This window comes from Cuculus canorus, chromosome 5 (assembly GCF_017976375.1).
Source record: "Cuculus canorus isolate bCucCan1 chromosome 5, bCucCan1.pri, whole genome shotgun sequence".
NCBI lineage: Eukaryota > Metazoa > Chordata > Aves > Cuculiformes > Cuculidae > Cuculus > Cuculus canorus.
In genome coordinates, this window is record NC_071405.1 from 19,459,645 (window position 1) to 19,476,382 (window position 16,738).

The 16,738-nt window shown below is 37.1% G+C and overlaps 1 protein-coding gene across 6 annotated transcripts in view; it reads right to left on the bottom strand.

The window, feature by feature from the left end:
- CEP128 (centrosomal protein 128) overlaps nucleotides 1–15,477 on the bottom strand; it is a 133,262-nt gene extending 117,785 nt beyond the window's left edge. For 4 of the 6 annotated variants that reach the window (XM_009561329.2, XM_054068813.1, XM_054068814.1 and 1 more), the window contains exons 1-7: nucleotides 15,361–15,465; nucleotides 9,984–10,144; nucleotides 8,509–8,595; nucleotides 5,507–5,633; nucleotides 4,456–4,577; nucleotides 1,923–2,014; nucleotides 1,148–1,220 (exon numbers count right to left, since the gene is read on the bottom strand). In XM_009561329.2, the coding sequence (XP_009559624.2) occupies nucleotides 1,148–1,220; nucleotides 1,923–2,014; nucleotides 4,456–4,577; nucleotides 5,507–5,633; nucleotides 8,509–8,595; nucleotides 9,984–10,130 (648 nt within the window). In that variant the 5' untranslated portion in view covers nucleotides 10,131–10,144; nucleotides 15,361–15,465. Of the gene's footprint in view, nucleotides 1–1,147; nucleotides 1,221–1,922; nucleotides 2,015–4,455; nucleotides 4,578–5,506; nucleotides 5,655–8,508; nucleotides 8,596–9,983; nucleotides 10,145–15,360 lie in introns of those variants that run through there. The other 2 variants (XM_054068812.1, XM_054068815.1) reach the window with 2 other exon arrangements.
- Between the last annotated feature and the right edge of the window lie 1,261 nt (nucleotides 15,478–16,738).

A 16,738-nucleotide genomic window follows, 5' to 3' on the forward strand; every position in this document is an offset into this window, starting at 1 on the left:
CAGCATAGCCAGCTCTAGCAGCTGTTTTCTCAAGAACCATGTTAGTTAAAAGTTACTGAGTTTGCTAATTTCCTAGTACATCACAGAGAGGGAGAAAAAAAAAAAGTATATCGAGAAGTAGGCCACAGCAAAAAAAAACCCAAAAGTTTTGTAAGCATTAAGAATACTTTATAAGATAAACTCATTTCATACTATTAGGCTATTTGGAAAGAGCAGAGCTAACAATATAACAAAGACAGCTTGCTATATTTTTAAGAAGGCTTACAATGCAAGTCTTCCTCCACTGATGGATTCTATCATACCAACCATATAACCGGTACTGATTTATTATAGTCATCTTATAAGTGACAAACACATCTCTAAAGTTCTTGATAGAGCATTTAGTACCAATTTATGCAATTTTAGGACAAGACAATCGCTTATGGGAACATAAGGACAAAACGCTCTGAAAAGCCCTCATTGCTACTGATACCACATTAATACTTACATAAGGCATACACTAAAGTCATTGAGAACTACCTACAGGATTTTCACCCCTTATCTACTGGGGAGATTCCAAACTTCCCCGATTCCTACAGCAGTATGTTGTTCGACTTCCATCTCAACAGTAGATCTCCTTCATATTTGAGTGATACGGACTGCAGTTCATATGCTTCCAGCACATACAGGAGGCAGAAGAGACTATCATTGCTGTCCTGCCTCTTTTGTCACATTTGTCACAAAGTCTACAGAGAAGAATGTAGCCCAAAGAGATTCTTCACATTACTCTGGACAGATAATCAGGACTGAAAAGGACGGGGAGGGAATCAGGCAAGAAAACATGACTATTCATCATCATAACACGGCAAAGCTTCTATCTTTCAAAAGTTATTTTCAACAAGAAGGATAACATTCAAATCAATGTTCAAAGTTAAAAAGCAGCCTTCCCCGAGAGCATAATTTTGAAGCAGTAAAATTCATTACATACACACTTGTAAAATGCTCACTTTTACTTTAAACAGTACCTGAAATATAAAGCTTGTCTTGCTGATTTCATTATGGAAGGGTAACATTTTAACAACACACACAAATTAAACTCTAAGATCACATCCTGCTTAGAATACTAAACACAAATTTAAATCTCTTCTTTCATGTTACTCACACTCACCGTTTCTTGTTTTTGGGACCCAGTGAGCTTTTCAGACAGTTCTTCTAGAGTCTTTCTTAATTCAGCATCAGTCCTTCACAGAAAAATATAGGTAAGACAATATTCTACAGTGCAAAAATTAAATATCAACTGTGATAAAATTCCAGGAGATTGATGCTTAAATTTATGTCACTTCAATTTGTTCTATAGCCTCTAAATTCCTAGCATCACTACAGACCAGTCTTAAGCGGGAAATTCACCACAAAAAGCATTTCCATTCCTCAAGGGAAGAAAACTAAGCATGGAGTTTGAAAGGCTAGGTATTAGGTCAACAAGTACACAATTATGAACATATCTAGACCGTCCTTTTGAACAGCAGTAGCTCCTGTTATTGCTCTTAAGCAAAGCACCATATGTTGAGACTGTGTGTACTTTAAAAATACATTATGGCCTACATGAGAGCTTGCCCTCAGGAGACTCCGGTACCACGAACGAATAAGGAGCAAAGAAATTCCCAAGTCAGTTGTAATAACAAATTCCCAAGTCCTCGTTGTTTTGTCAATATACTAAAAAAGGGGGAAAAGCCACATATACTATAAGAATCAGAATTTTTGAGGGTGTTATTTACATTTGTAAATGATGACACAGAACAAACATTTCATAATACTGCTTAGATTACATGTTATGTAACTCATCACTCTCCCCCCAGATTACTTCTTTTAATTCAAAAGAACAAAGCAGTTTAATTATTATTTAGAAGCATAACAAATATTACAGAGCTATACTCTATTTATACCGATTTCTTCTTGAAAGCTCCCGACTGATGTCATCTCCTAGGCGAATTTGTTCACTACCAAGATCTCGAAGAGACTGGTGGAATGAATGCAGCTGTAAATTGAAGGACAAAAATTAAGCCAATGCCTAGGAACTCTTATATTAAGACATATATATATACACACACTACTTAAAATAAAGCAGATAAAAATAACCTACAAACTCCACAAATTACAGGTGAGCCCAGATGAGTGAATAAGGCTTGCATGCTTCTATTTCAATCAACCCTTCGTAACACTTGCTCGCTGAAGTTCAATTTTCAGTACATTATTTGCTAAACCAAGTATCCCAACTATGTTCAATTTTTTTTTATCCCCGGTGGTTGAAAGGTTTTTCATTTCACTTACCCAATACTGCACCACTTTACTGACCTAATGCAAAGCAAGTTTAAATATCTGAGCAGGTAAAGTCAGGACAGACAATTCCTAGTCTAAGTGCTAGTATAACTGAAACAGAGTTCTGTCCAGCTATATATATTATTATAAAAAGATGGCACATGAAATTGGAAGTGACAGAGAAGAACACTATGGTGTATTCAGGAACCACCAAAGCACTGAGGAACGGTATTTTACCTTGCCTAAGACTTTACATAATCTACTAGAATGCTTTTTTTCAGAGCTTAAGAAAAAAAACAAAACCACACATCTATTTTCATCTGTAAAATCTCCCATTTCCCTGTTTCAGCAGGGTCACTAATTTATAATCAAAGTTAAGGGAGCAAATAAAAAACTGTAATAGGTCATCTAGCCTTCGTGGGATAAAAAGTGACAGTTAATCCATCATAGTCCAATGTACTGCTATCAACAGATCAGTGGCCAGAACAATCATTATTAAAAGCCCGGTTTACAATACCCCCTTTTTCTACACCCAGGACATAAACTCGGATCTTCCACAGCCCAGCTGACTGCCCTCAACATTCAAACACAGGCACTACCATCTCCACTGTGTGACTAACCAAAATTTCAACCTGACCCAAGAGACTTTGAAAAAGCAGCCTATTTTCAGAATGTATCAATCTATGGGAGAGGCTCAAATGTGTTAAAAGCCCATTGAGCTGGAAAATTACCTTAACTAGACGCAGTCAGAATGGGAATAAAGGGATTGCCATTACAGAAAGAAGAAAAAGGCAGAGCTTTATTTAAGCAGTACTGCTTTATCTCTGTCCCAATTTCTACCTGTCATGAGCAATAACTACTTCTAGTTCATTATTTGTCAAAGTACTATACTCTTCTAACAAAATAGTTATTGATTAAGCAAACTCCTATTTACTCACTAAAAAGTAAGAAATAATCCAGCAGTTATCATCAAAACAGAAAAAAAGCTATTTGCTTACATAGTTTTTTGAGATAAACTAGGAATTTTGTGTCCATATTGCAGAAATTCCCTTGAATAAAACTTCTAAGATATCTACAGAAAATTCAGAAGTAGTCTAAAATAGTACTAAGCTTTCTGGAAGCTTAGGAGGAAATATTTCCATATTACAGTATTTCCTTCCAAAGATTATGTTCCACACTAACCCTGGGAGAGGAGGGAATGGAGGGAGAAGTAGACTGAAACGACAATGAAAAGGGGTTAAAGAGAAGTCTAGAAATTTCTGTAACACTCAAGACTTCCCCAAAAGTCAACTGAGAGAGTGTATTGTGGTTAAGTTTAAAATTAATTACTTGGAAGTTGAGATGGATGTAACAAAGTCGTTGCAAACACTCACAATCAACTGCTTTAATGTTAGTCATAATACATTTCTCCTGTATACATTAGCAAATTAGTCCACACAAATTATGTATACATAGCAAATTAGTCCACACAGAGGGATGCTCTCAAGCAGGTCTAGCCACTCTGTCTGAAAGAGCAAGAACAGGTACTGAAATCTGTCTATCTATACGATACAGCAAGCCTATAATCTTATCCATTAAAGTAATTATTTTTTCTTAAGAATCTGCAGGTGGACACAAGTTGAGGGGTATGAAAATTACCAGTGCCATACATATCCTCTCCTCCTCACATCATCTGCCTGAAGTACAGGGTCAAATTATCCCACTCACAGGTCAGACCTAGAATTAAGATGGAGAACTAGCTGACTCAAAATCAATCCAGGCTACACTGAAGTAAACAGCAAAGGCCCTAAGATCCTGGGGCATTCACCAAAGTAGAAAAACTCCTTTTATAGCCACACTGGATTTTAGCATGTAGGTGAACATTAATCACATATTCAGAGATTACTCTTCTTTATCCTACATGGTGTAAAAAGTACAGAGATTATTTTCATACATTACAACTAACTATCTGCATTATTTTCTCTCTTATGAAGTTTCACGACATTGACAGACACAAGAGGTGACTGACTAACAGAAAATGGCATGTAACGTGGAAAGCACACCTCATAGCTGAAACAGTCTTAGCTGCACCATTAGAACCACCTCATTTGACGTAAAAGCAAAAAGCCTGGCAACTACATATTGCCTATTTGGGAAGCAACTCCCATTAGTGATCTGTACCTGGTCCAAATTATCCGCCTCATTGACAAATCGAACACTTGCAGATCTAGGCCTTCGATGTTTATTGCCCTGCGAGTCTCCATAATCCCTGAGAGGAGAAGTAGGCAAGAAGTGGCGGTTCCCTTTATGAGATAAGAGATAAAAAAAATAAATAGGAAGACAAAACTTCATCCGGGAAATTTTTAGTTTTGTTTCACAAAAAATGTGCATTTAATCTTGCCAATATCCTTATAGGCCACATTACAGACAACACAACTACTAAAGTTAAATAATGTGCACAGACATACTTCTTCCCAGGATTCTTCAATTTAAGTATTTATGAAATGCATATGTGTGATGGATGAGAAAGACATTTCCTTTGTTCCTCCAAAGAATAAGCAGCTTTTTCCTCAAATTTTACTTGCCCAAGCAACAGCTTTTCCTCCATCTCGATCTATTTTCACTTCAACCTACAGTAATATACAGCTTTTACATTATAAAAATCAAAGTTCTATAGTCTCCTACTAAAATACATTAAATGCTACTTCTGGAAGGAATACACCTCCCAAATACACCTTTTCCTAAAATATAATGAATTTTCAGAGAGATGTACAACAAAACCAATACTTTTCTGTAGCTTTAGTTTTTCCTTTTCCACTAAGCCTTACCTATTGTTTCACACATTTGTAATCCTATACTTTCAAAATGTAACTTTCTTTTTTGCTGTGAAGGAAGCTTCAGAAGCTGCAATATCCTTTCCAACTACTTTTAACTTGTATCTACCTACAGCTCACACAGCGGACAAAGAATTTTCTGTACTGAAAGAATCAAAGTTTTGTTTAGATCTCTAAGGGTATCAACAGAAAAGACTGCAGCAGAAAGCTATAAGAAGTTAATAACAACTGCACAACTTAATGCAGGTCTCCCAAATTTTTAAACTGACTTTGTTTTAAGTAATCAATGACAATTTTTGACATCACTATCTTTACACAGCTTTCTTCTTTATTTTTTCTTTCCATACAGCAGCTATGTGACATTATTTAAGTATAATCAAGTACCTTAAGTATTTTACCTGACACTCCTTCTCCATCCAGATCACTAGGGTATAAGCTTGAGAGAGAAGCACTTCTCATTCCAGAGTTTCGGGTTAATCGTTGTCTCCTTAACAGACCTATAGACTCTTCCATTGTGTCTTTTAACTGCAGAGAAATTACAGTTTACTGAAACACAAACACAGACTGATTAAAAAAAAAAAAGCATGTATGTAAAATATTATTTTTCAAAGAAGTTATTAAGGGAATCAAAACTACTTTTAAGCCAAGTATAGCTATTAATTAATAACAGCTTTTCTTCAATATCTCATATTTCATATTCCCGTAACTACAGCAAAACATGTTTCCAAAACTGGCAGCTTCAAACATCAAGTTCCTTAAAACAGTGGTGCAACACACCAGGAAAACTCAAAAGAAAATTATGTCTCCTACAACCAAAATATGACCTGTTTGCCAGCGATACTCAACAGCAGTCCTGCAAAATCCAGAAAACAACTTCAAACAATTTTTTTTAATTGGATTTTTTCTACCAGCTCTACTTGGAAGCAATTTAACATATGGCTATAAAATTGCCCTGTGCAGCTTTATATCAAGCCCTAACTTTTAGCAGTTACACTTCCAGAAAAAAAGTTAGCCATTCCCTGCTTGAGTTCAAAACTAACTACATTCCCAAATAAGTTCCTCATTTTTCAAACTTGCATCTTATTTTCTGCATTGGCTAACTGTGGTTCTCAGCTACTTGCTTTTGTCATACCTTTATTTGATAATCCATAACACATCGATTTCTAAAGGTTCACCTTTCTTCTCCATAACAGGTGCTTGCACACAATGGTTAAATTGCTGCTTTATTCTTGCAGAATTACAGACACCGCATTGGATCCCTCTCTGGGCAACACTTTTTTCCCAAAGTCTAAAATACTACTTCAAATCTTTTCTGAATCTTTCAAAGTTTGTTTACACTCTTTTTCAAGTATTACGTTTTCATTAGTGATATTGAAGTTGTTATAACAATACCACATAAGAAAATTAAAAAAAAACTTAAGTATATTCCAATGCTTTCTCAAAAAGGAGACTGCTTAAGGGAAAATGATACAACAGTGCACATATGTAACAAAAGATAATTTCTGTATTCAAAAAGCTAAACATTAAAAAAAAAAAATTACGAAAAGGCCAGAGGCATAGCAATAAACCAGTCTGCAAATCTAACTAGACTCTGTCAAAGACTTACCTCACATCTTTAACAGGGCAGTAAAAACTCTGAATTAAGTTACAGGTGCTCAGCTAACATGCTTTAGCTTAATAGCACCCATTTTAATCCTTTCTACACGAAACCAGACAGTTGGATTTTTAAGTTATTTTTATTTTTTTAAAACAAAGAAATATTACGGTGTCCAGAATTAACAAACTTTATTCTTCAGTCTGTTTCTTTAGAACAGAACAATGGCAAAAAAATTGTTGAAAAATTGAGTGATAATTTACATTATCAACATAGTTACGGTTTAAGTTATTTGTGTTTTTAAAAAATAACTTCAGTTTTAAAAGAACAAAGAGAGGATAGTGACAGTAGAACAGAGATAATAAAACCCACAAATTTGAATAGAATATCCTTAATATTCACCAATCTGAATTGCATTCCTCAGTATCTCATTTATAAGCTGCTGAAATCCCATGAACAGTGCGTAACATTTTAGACCTTTCCCATTTCTTTTCTTTTTTTTTTTCATTGATTGAAAGAGGCAAATATCACTGCCATCAGTAAAATACTAAAACCTAAAAGAAAAAAAAAAATCACCACAAAAACAGATCTCCTTCAAAGGTTAATTACTTTTAAATCTCTACAAAGCATCACATGAGCAAAAAGACCCACCCTAAAACATTCTCTTCTCCCTCTTTCTCTTCCTCCTTCCCTCTCCAAAGAGGGGAACAGAACTTTTTGTCTACTATTATTGATCTCTGGGGATATAGCAAAATCACAGCTGAACAGTGACATCAGCAGGACACTAACACTGCTGTGGAACAGAGCACATAGGTAGAGTACAATGTTCCCCCCACTAGAGAATCAACATCAGCAACAATGAAATAAAGTCCTAAGCAGCAAAACTTCCTAATCCTCTAACTTAAATTGCACATTCTGCATTGATTAACCAGCAGACACTGGGCCCCTCAAAGTGAGTAAGTGAGACTAATTTATAAATTAGAATGGAAAATAGTTCCTCAGCAGCCCAATAGTCACCAACTCATAAATGCAAATATGCTATACAATGCTGTGAAGAAAGTCTTTTTTAAGGAAAAGATCACAAAGAATTCAAGAGTCAGACATTAGAATATTTAGCATAAATGACAGAACCTAAACACATATCCCATTTGGAGAAAAATTTGCTTCTTCTTTCTCTCTATCCTCGCATTCAAAATATTCCTACAGATCCTACAAATCTGTTTTAAGGCACTATCTGCTGTAGTTTGTTTGTAACAAAGTTATAAACTTCTCCTGCCCTACTAGCACTAAGTTGTTTTACTTTCTGTCCAGACACCTGTTTTTGAAAACTTATAGAAGTTTGTTATTTATGAGAATCTCACCTCTACTGCAATTTAGAGAAAGCTGGTCAAGAGATTCAGAAGCTGCTGCAGAACAACAGGAAAAAACCTACACCAGTATGATCACAATCTCATTCCCTCTTGTAATTCATCTTTTATCTTATCACTTATTCAGGCAAAAGAAATGTGTTCCCTAATACTCCATTTCAGCTATGCACCTTGTACTTGGCATGGTATCATAACATAACAATCTATTTGGTGCTTAAAAATCAGAAAAGTAACGAAGCAAATAAACCTGCCAGAGTTCCATTCTATAATGTATCACTATAGTTTGATTTAGATTGCCCAAATAAACAGGAAAAGTTTCTGTTTACATCTACCTAACTTTTTATATACTTGCATTCTGTCCATTACTACCAAGATTTCAGCTATAAATGCTATTAAGAGAAAAGATTTAATTAGTTAAAATAAATTGAAAGTTACTCACAGTTGCTATTGCTTCAGTTTGTTCCTTGCTGTATTCTCTATATTGTCCTAGTAAATGGTCAACATGTCTTAGATTTCTATTCGTATCCTTAAAAACAATGTTGAAGAAGAAAAGTCAAAACAGAAATCTCCTCTGATCAGACATTACTGTTATCTTTAACCTTCTTGGTTTAGCGGAGTAAATTGATGACACAAGTGTTTTTAAAGGGTTTAAGCATTCAAAATCCTATTCAGGTAACCAGAATCTGAGGACGTAAAGCACATCTAAAAGCAAAAAAAAGAAAAACACAAAAAAAACCCAACAAAAACAGAAACCAAGAAAATAGACCATCATTTACAGTACAACAGTTAGGCCTCTGCTTCAAATAAAAAGTTTATAATTTTCAGGCACTCTGTAGAAAAATGTTTTAATCCAAAGATCTTAATGCAATTCTGTTTTACAGGCAGGTAACGCTATCTGAGAAATAACAACTTTTTGAAGATCAGCACATCAAGTGAGGTCTCTGCATGAGCATTCTCTGACCAGATGAAGAGCAGTCCACAAAAAGCAATTAGATTAAAATCAGAATTTCAGAAGAACAGCTAGAAAGAAATTAGAAACAGCATAAGACCAATGAGTCCCTTTTAAAAAATAGTCAGATGACATTGGTGACTCATCTCTTTTCTAGCTTGATGATTATTTTCCAGCTAAGATAGATATTCCAAGGTTTTCTATACAGTTTTTCTCTTCTCAAATATTAAAAAGAAAAAAAATACACTGCCAGTCAAACAATGCTTCAGCACAAGTGATTATACATAAAACCCCCCAACTAGGTCTTCCGAACTGTCAGCTAGATAAGAATGGGAATGACTTCTCAAGCAATAAAGGTGTCAAGATAGCTCAATATCTCCTCCCACCTGCAAAATAGATTCAGAGATTTCCTTTGCTGCCTCCACTGAAGCAGCAGGAATTAGATGAACACTTTTTCCTTCTTGGGTATGGATCTATTACAAGTTTAGAAGTACTGCTTCTCACTAAGCTGTTCCACGTCTAGAAAATATTGTATTTGAATTATAAGCTGTATCATGAGGGAATTGACTGCCTACATATTTACTTTATCAGAAATAAGGAAATTTTACATAGTACCAGGGAACAAAGATGGGTCTGGACCTTTCTGCAACAAAATGTAATGCCTCTTATGATAATATGACAAAGTTTATTTGGCATTACTCAGTTTTCTAGCTTTATAAACAGTATTACCAGATATGTAACTGTTTTTAATAACATTCTATTACTGTCTGAAATAACTGCATAAAAAGGTAACAAGCCACATACTTTCAGTCCAAAGGCAATACAATCAATTTCCCAAAACCTTTCTGGATCGCACAGAAAGCAATGTTTCCCATCAATACAATATTTTCCACAACTTCAGAAATTAATATTTTTTACACAAATGCAGACTCTAAATCACTTTAAAATCGTATTTTGTAAACAACCTGTAAAGTGCTTGCTAAAGTATGGATTTTCTCTGTAACTTCTTCAGCACCATAGTTCCAAGCTCTGTTGTGGGATGCTCTCAAAGGTGGCCGCCTTCCTATTCGACCCCTAAGAAAGCTGTCTGAATCACTGGATGAATCTGCCATTAGTATCTTGAAACCTAGACAGAAAGACCAGAAAAAGTAATTAATGTTAAATCCTGATTGTAACTGAACAGTCTCTGACTTGCACAACGTTCCCAAAGCAACTTCATAGATTCAGATTACATTTACATTAGCTTTCTTAGTTCAGGTAAGCAAGATGTACTTTTGAAGCAGATGTTCCAACTGCTACTCAGTCATTACGTTTGTTCACACCATGAAGCAGTGCCCAACAGGCAGGGTTCAATCAAAGAGAAAAATCAAAATATGTATTCTCACTACTTCTGAGTGTTCAGTACCCAGTGTAAGACCATAGACCAAAGCAAATTATTCCCCCACTGGTCTGGCCTGCAGAACCATTCCCCTTTGCATTACACTACTTGCTAAGCTTTATTCATCTTGGCCAGTGCTAATTAAGACAAATAACTCCAAATAAATAACTATCTGAAGCAAGTCTAAGAACTGGTATCTCAATTACTTAAGGAGAATTAGAGATACTATGGAAGAAGGGAAATGTCTTAAAGAACAAGGGAAAGAAGAGAACTGTGGCCAAGAATATATAGATTGATCAACGCCATTAAAATACGTGGGAAAAATTAAACCAGACTATTTTAAGTTCCCAACAAAACATCTATTCTAAAAACAAAAAAAAACACCAAAAAAAAAAAAAACCAAAAATGCAATGTATCCATTTATATCAAATTAATTGAACTGGCAATGCAAAATTAAATAATGCATAATTAAATTTATTAAACAGGAAAGAAGCAGTAGAGGTCACTTTTTTTTTTATTTAAATCTTGGACACACAACATTCACTGAAGTAAGATAGAGAAACAAACTAAATTAAGCTTTCCTAAAATGTAAGGGAAATTGGGTGAGTATCAGAACTCACAGGTCAGTTTACAGAAACGGTCAAATTGGAGAGAGGTATCAAGTAAGAACCTAGAGTGAATTCATTATACAGTTTCACTAAATGACCTAATGAAGTAATACAGTACGTTAAGTTTGTAGCTGGCACTATTTGCACAGCTAGACAAATACAGCAAGGAAAACAGAAGTTGGTAGGAGAAAGACAGGTAAAAAGAATAACTATTCAAGAGCTTTAGTACTTCAAGTTGTATATGTATCCACAATGTCACGTTCGAGAAAGAAAACGCTAACACCATACAAGTAATTTTTTAATTTGTGAAATACTTCTTTTATCCAACATTAATTTGACATAATCTAGATCATTATGTTGATGCTGGGGCAATTCAGTTGACTAAAACTCAAAAATTACTTGAGGCAGAGGAAATACGGCTTGTGAGGATAAAACGGGGATTGCTAAATCTTAATGGCAAGGCAGAGGAGGGAAAATAGGACAACAATCAGCAGACAAAGTAAAAGACATTATTAAAAGCTACCAACAGCTATGACCGTTGTGTCACATAAAAGTCACATTGTGACTGATTAAAATTACAGCCCTCAAAAGGTAAGTTAAATAGAATTTTTTTGCTTAGCAAAAATATTCTTTCACAGCACAGCAGTTTGCCTAAGGATCACAGAAACACTATCATAAGACCTGCACTAACATCAGTTGTTGAGAGAGGCTGTATGACTGTACTTTGGGGAAAAATAAATAAACTGGTAAACTCTTGAACCTGTAGTCAACACAAAAAAAAAGCCACAGCAAAGGTGTCATTCTTCCCGCCACTGGAGCCAAAGTTCCTCAAAAAAAAAAATGAATGAGATCCAATTCTTGTCTTTTATTTAGATGTAACTTGATGTTTTTCCAAAGCCTTACATATAATTTTTAAAAGATTGTACATTTGTGTCCTCCAGACTTGGATAGAAACTTTTCAAATATGTAAGGAGAGTAAATCAACATGATCAGTCTGTGCTCAAGTACATTAATACTCCTTACATTTTCTGAAGTGATGGTTTTATCTCATCTTCCCTCCCCTTATCTCACTAAAGCACATTTTCACTGCCAGTATCAGAATTCACCATTCCAGTACTCTCACTCTAGTCAGCTGAAATGAAGATTAAATGAAGCTGAGAAAGCATAAACAGTGAGTGCACTGGGAAAGAGAAAATACAGAATATTTTCAAAGACAGAGAAAAATAAAAAAATTAAAGCACTGGCAGAAATAACATGGTATACTATTCATTTTTACCATAATTCAGTAAAAAAAAAAAAAAAAACAAAAACCACAAACCCAAACAACTTACTCTGTCCTACACATTACTACATCAAGCTGTATTTCCCCCTCAATCTTTACTAGAACCTCATATGGGCATCAGTAAGATCCATATTGCAGCACACAGACCACAGGTATCACGAATAAGCATGAAATGAGACTTCTCTCAAACAAGTTTGGCATCATCTGTTCAAGATTAGTTTTTAATACCTCCTATGACTGCAGTGTCAGTTCTTTGGGCCAAACACATCTCTTTCTGATCATACCAATCATGATAAGTGGCACAATCACTCAAAACCCAATAAGCAACTGACTCAGTGATCAATTTCCACCAAGCTTAACAAAAGTTTTCAGTTTCGAAGCATTTTGTGAAAATACCTTTAAGAAAGCAAGTAAAGGGAAGACTCTATTAATGGTCACAGTAAGAATAAAGAATAAGATTAGCCTTATTAGGGATCAGAAACTCAACCCCGAGATATTAATCCACAGAGATCTAGTCTTCATCTACTCGAGGACCTACATACCAGCATATTTTGCCTGAATGTTATCATTTTTAGTCACAACAAATTTAATTTTAATGGGCATTGCAAATGATTGATGTTCTGAATCTGTCATAGATTATCTCAACAACAAAGTCATAGTAAATGTTGTTTTGGCAACTTACATGCTTCAGTACTCCCTTCACAGTATCACAGGAAGAAAATTCTTTTTTTTTCTCCCAAATGGGGCAGAAAAGCATGTTGGATTTATTCTGTATGTAATGAGTATTGCACAGAAGACAGCTAGAGAAACTAACCTTACATTATTTAATTCACATAGCTTGCCTGTGAGTCAAACAGCTCCAAGTGAAAGATTAGGCTTAATGTTTAATTCCACCATGTCACATTTCTTTCTAGGAGCTAAAATCCCTAAAATAATCACTTACGACACTATCACATTCACATTAATGAAAGAGGGCTTTTTAAGGATAACTGAGTAGACAGAGATATTAAGAACACTGACATATGCAAGAACACTCAAATGTTAGAATACGTTTTAACTCATTTCCAGATGAAATAGCATAAATCAGCAGAATTCCAAAGGTTAGTTATTGCTTCCCCGCTGGCGGGAACTAAATTCTTAAAAATTTCTAACTCTTTTGATAGCAGGCCTCTGAACATGGTCCTACATGTACCTCCAGTCAGACAAGTATGGCAACTTGTCAGAAAAGAGATAGGCACCGATAGAAACTAACGAAAAACAACAGTTGACTTATTTGCTGAAAACATCAGTCGGAGAACTGTCTCAACCATAAGTGCCCCAACTACTGAAAAGCTATGACACTAGAGAAATCAAAAGGGAAACTAAGATTTACAGCAGGAAAAGATTAATTGGTTTGTTTCCAGCTGTCCAAAAATAGGGTCATTGAGATACTTACTGGCTAAAGCACTGAAGAAAAGCAAGTAAACAAGGTAAACATAAAAGAAAATGCTAGGCACAGAAGAACATTTTGTCTGAAGAAAAGTTTCTATTTATAGTTAAGTAGCATTCCTCTTTGCCCTCATGAGCAACCTAAGAGGAACTGCAAGTACTTTTAAGTTGAAGAAGTTTTGTTTCATATAAAGCAACAATCTCATTTTTAAAGAAATGACAGAAGTTTCATTCTAGATTTTTAAAAAATTACAAATATGTACAAATACGCTGCATGCATATTTGCCTATTAATTTAAACCAAAGCCTTATTATCATGATGATACAACCTACTTGAAAGTGAGAATCATTTGTCTTTTACTGGCTTTCAGTCTACCCAAACATATTATAACCTTTCCTGCCCTAAGTAAAAACATCAATACTCAGTGTTTTTTTGCTGCTCTGCAGAAAACAGCAAGCTTCAGTTTTACTGGTGACTCTCTTCTGAAGAGATCTGCAGGGAAAAGCATACGTGAAATACAGCTGACAGTCTCAACAGCAAGTTCTCCAGCTCAAGTAAGCAAAAGGTGAACTTGGTACATGCAATTTGATTACTTCTCAAGCGTTTTTATTTGTTTAGCTCCATGCAGACTCCTCTATCACCAGGTAACTATCTTTAGGTTAAAGGCATATTTCAAGCCTTATAGTTAAGGCTGAGTACCATTAAAAAAAAAAAAAAAAAGTAAAAAAAAAAAATAATCAATAGACCTTCCAGAATAGGGGAACATGACACCTGAAAGGCCCTTTCCTTGAGTGCTTCTAACTGAGCCAGGAAGGTGATCCTGATACCGAAAACGTTGGCAAATAAAACTCTCTAAAACTGATTTTGGAGTTTTAGAAAGCAAGCATCCTTTATCAGACCTGGGGAACACGCAGGAGTGATTGCCATCAATCACGTGCAATGAGACAAAGGCTAGTTACAGAATATATTTCCCACTTACATGCACATGTATAAATTTTCCCAGAAATTTTATGCATATTCTATTACTTTCCAAGGTCTAATTTCAATGTTATGAAACTTTGCAACAGTCAAAACTCAATCTGAAGCTGGCTCTGGCTCTCTGCCTGACCTTGCCTTTCAGATTAGTTAGGATTCCAAACAGAAGTGATTAAGAAGAAGAGACATCCATTTAGCCCAAATTGTTCCTCATACAATACGTTATCATTTTCAAGGAACAACGTCTAGAAAACACCGTCGTAAAGAAAACCTGCTACCAGAGGGACATTCTGTCTAACTTTCAAAAACCACAACCGCTTAGACAAAACGTAACTGTACTTTAGCTTAAATCGAAACATTCCACTTGGAAATACTCCACGTATCGCATGAATCCAACACGGTGACATTCCACCACCGTGCTTCCAGCCACCGGTATTACATCGCGTCGCTAACTTGTGACACCGCGTGCTCAGCACTCTTCAGCATCTCCACACGGAACAAGGGTCCTTCAATCTGCTCGCAAAAAAAACAACCTCACCTAACACCCTCTGCAGCTCCGCCGACACCTACAGAACCTCACTGACGCCCGACCTCGCCTCTGAGGGCTTCCTGGACCCTCCGCCCGGGATAGGACCGCGAAATAACGACTCGCCGGCGCCCCCCGCCCTCACCGCAGCGGGAAGGGGCCGCCTCCCTCCGCCGGGCGCGCCCCGCAGCCTCACACACCTCCCCACGCCGCCGCTATGGCAACTTGAACTGGCCGCCCTGCCGCCTGCTGCCGGAGCCGCCTTCCGGGACCGCCGCTCCCGCACGGCCTTGTGGGACGAGTAGTCCGGGAGCCACCGGCAACCACAGCGCACAGGCCGCAATGAACTTCAACTCCCAGGAGGCTTTGCGGAACAATTCGCCCGCGTCCCAGAGGCCATGGCGGACTTCAGCTCCCATGAGACTTTGCGACGCCCTGCGCCCGCGGGAGCGGGAAGGGCAGGCCAGGCCGGCCCTGCGGGGGGAGGGGGTGGGGGCTCGTGTGTTTAGGGAGGTGAACCTTGACAAAGTAGATATCGGCGTTTACAAACGGTACAGCTAAATAAACACGAGGAGCTGAAACAAAAGCTGTTGTCTTGGCGCGGCAGGTGTATGTATGTATTCCGCCTGTGAGGAGCCCGGGCACGTGGCTGATCCGTGGAAGAAAAGGACGGACTTTGCTGCTTGGAACGCTTGTTTCGCAGAGCGGAGACCTCTCCGTTGCCTCGGGCCTTTTGCAGGCATCTCCCTGGGAGAAACACTTATTCACTGATAAAACATTGCAAAGGACAAAGTCTTTGAAGCAAAGCGTGTCCAAAGAAGAGCAACGAGGCTGGAGAACAAGTCTAACGAGGAGCAGCTGAGAGAGCTGGGGTTGTTTAGCCTGGAGAAGAGGAGGCTGAGGGGAGACCTTATTACTCTCTACAATTACTTGAAAGGAGGTTGTGGAGAGGAGGGAGCTGGCCTCTTCTCCCAAGTGACAGAGGACAGGACAAGGGGGAATGGCCTCAAGCTCTGCCAGGGGAGGTTCAGACTGGATATCAGAAAAAAATTTTTCATGGAAAGAGTCATTGGGCATTGGAACAGGCTGCCCAGGGGGGTGGTTGAGTCGCCTTCCCTGGAAGTGTTTAAGGAACGGGTAGATGAAGTGCTTAGGGACATGGTTTAAGGGAGTGTTAGGGATGGTTGGACTTGTGATAAATAATTTAGACCTAAACAGGATTCCAATCAAAGTCCACAATTTATTAAATAAGTAGAGGCAAGCAAACAGCGCTGGGTGCGCTAGGAGTCTGCTCCACCAAGATGCATCCCGTGCAAAACAAGGCAACTTCTTTTACAACTTAGCTTTAGTTACATATTCAAAATGGGTGTGTTCCCTCTACAAACTTTCCACCCCTGGGTTGCGCAGGTTTAGTAGTTCTTATAGAAACTTCTCCAGTGATTGAGAGATCTTCTATATAATGATTAAGTCCCTTACTACCCATGCGCAGTAACAGTAATTTTATGCAACACAAACAGGTTCAA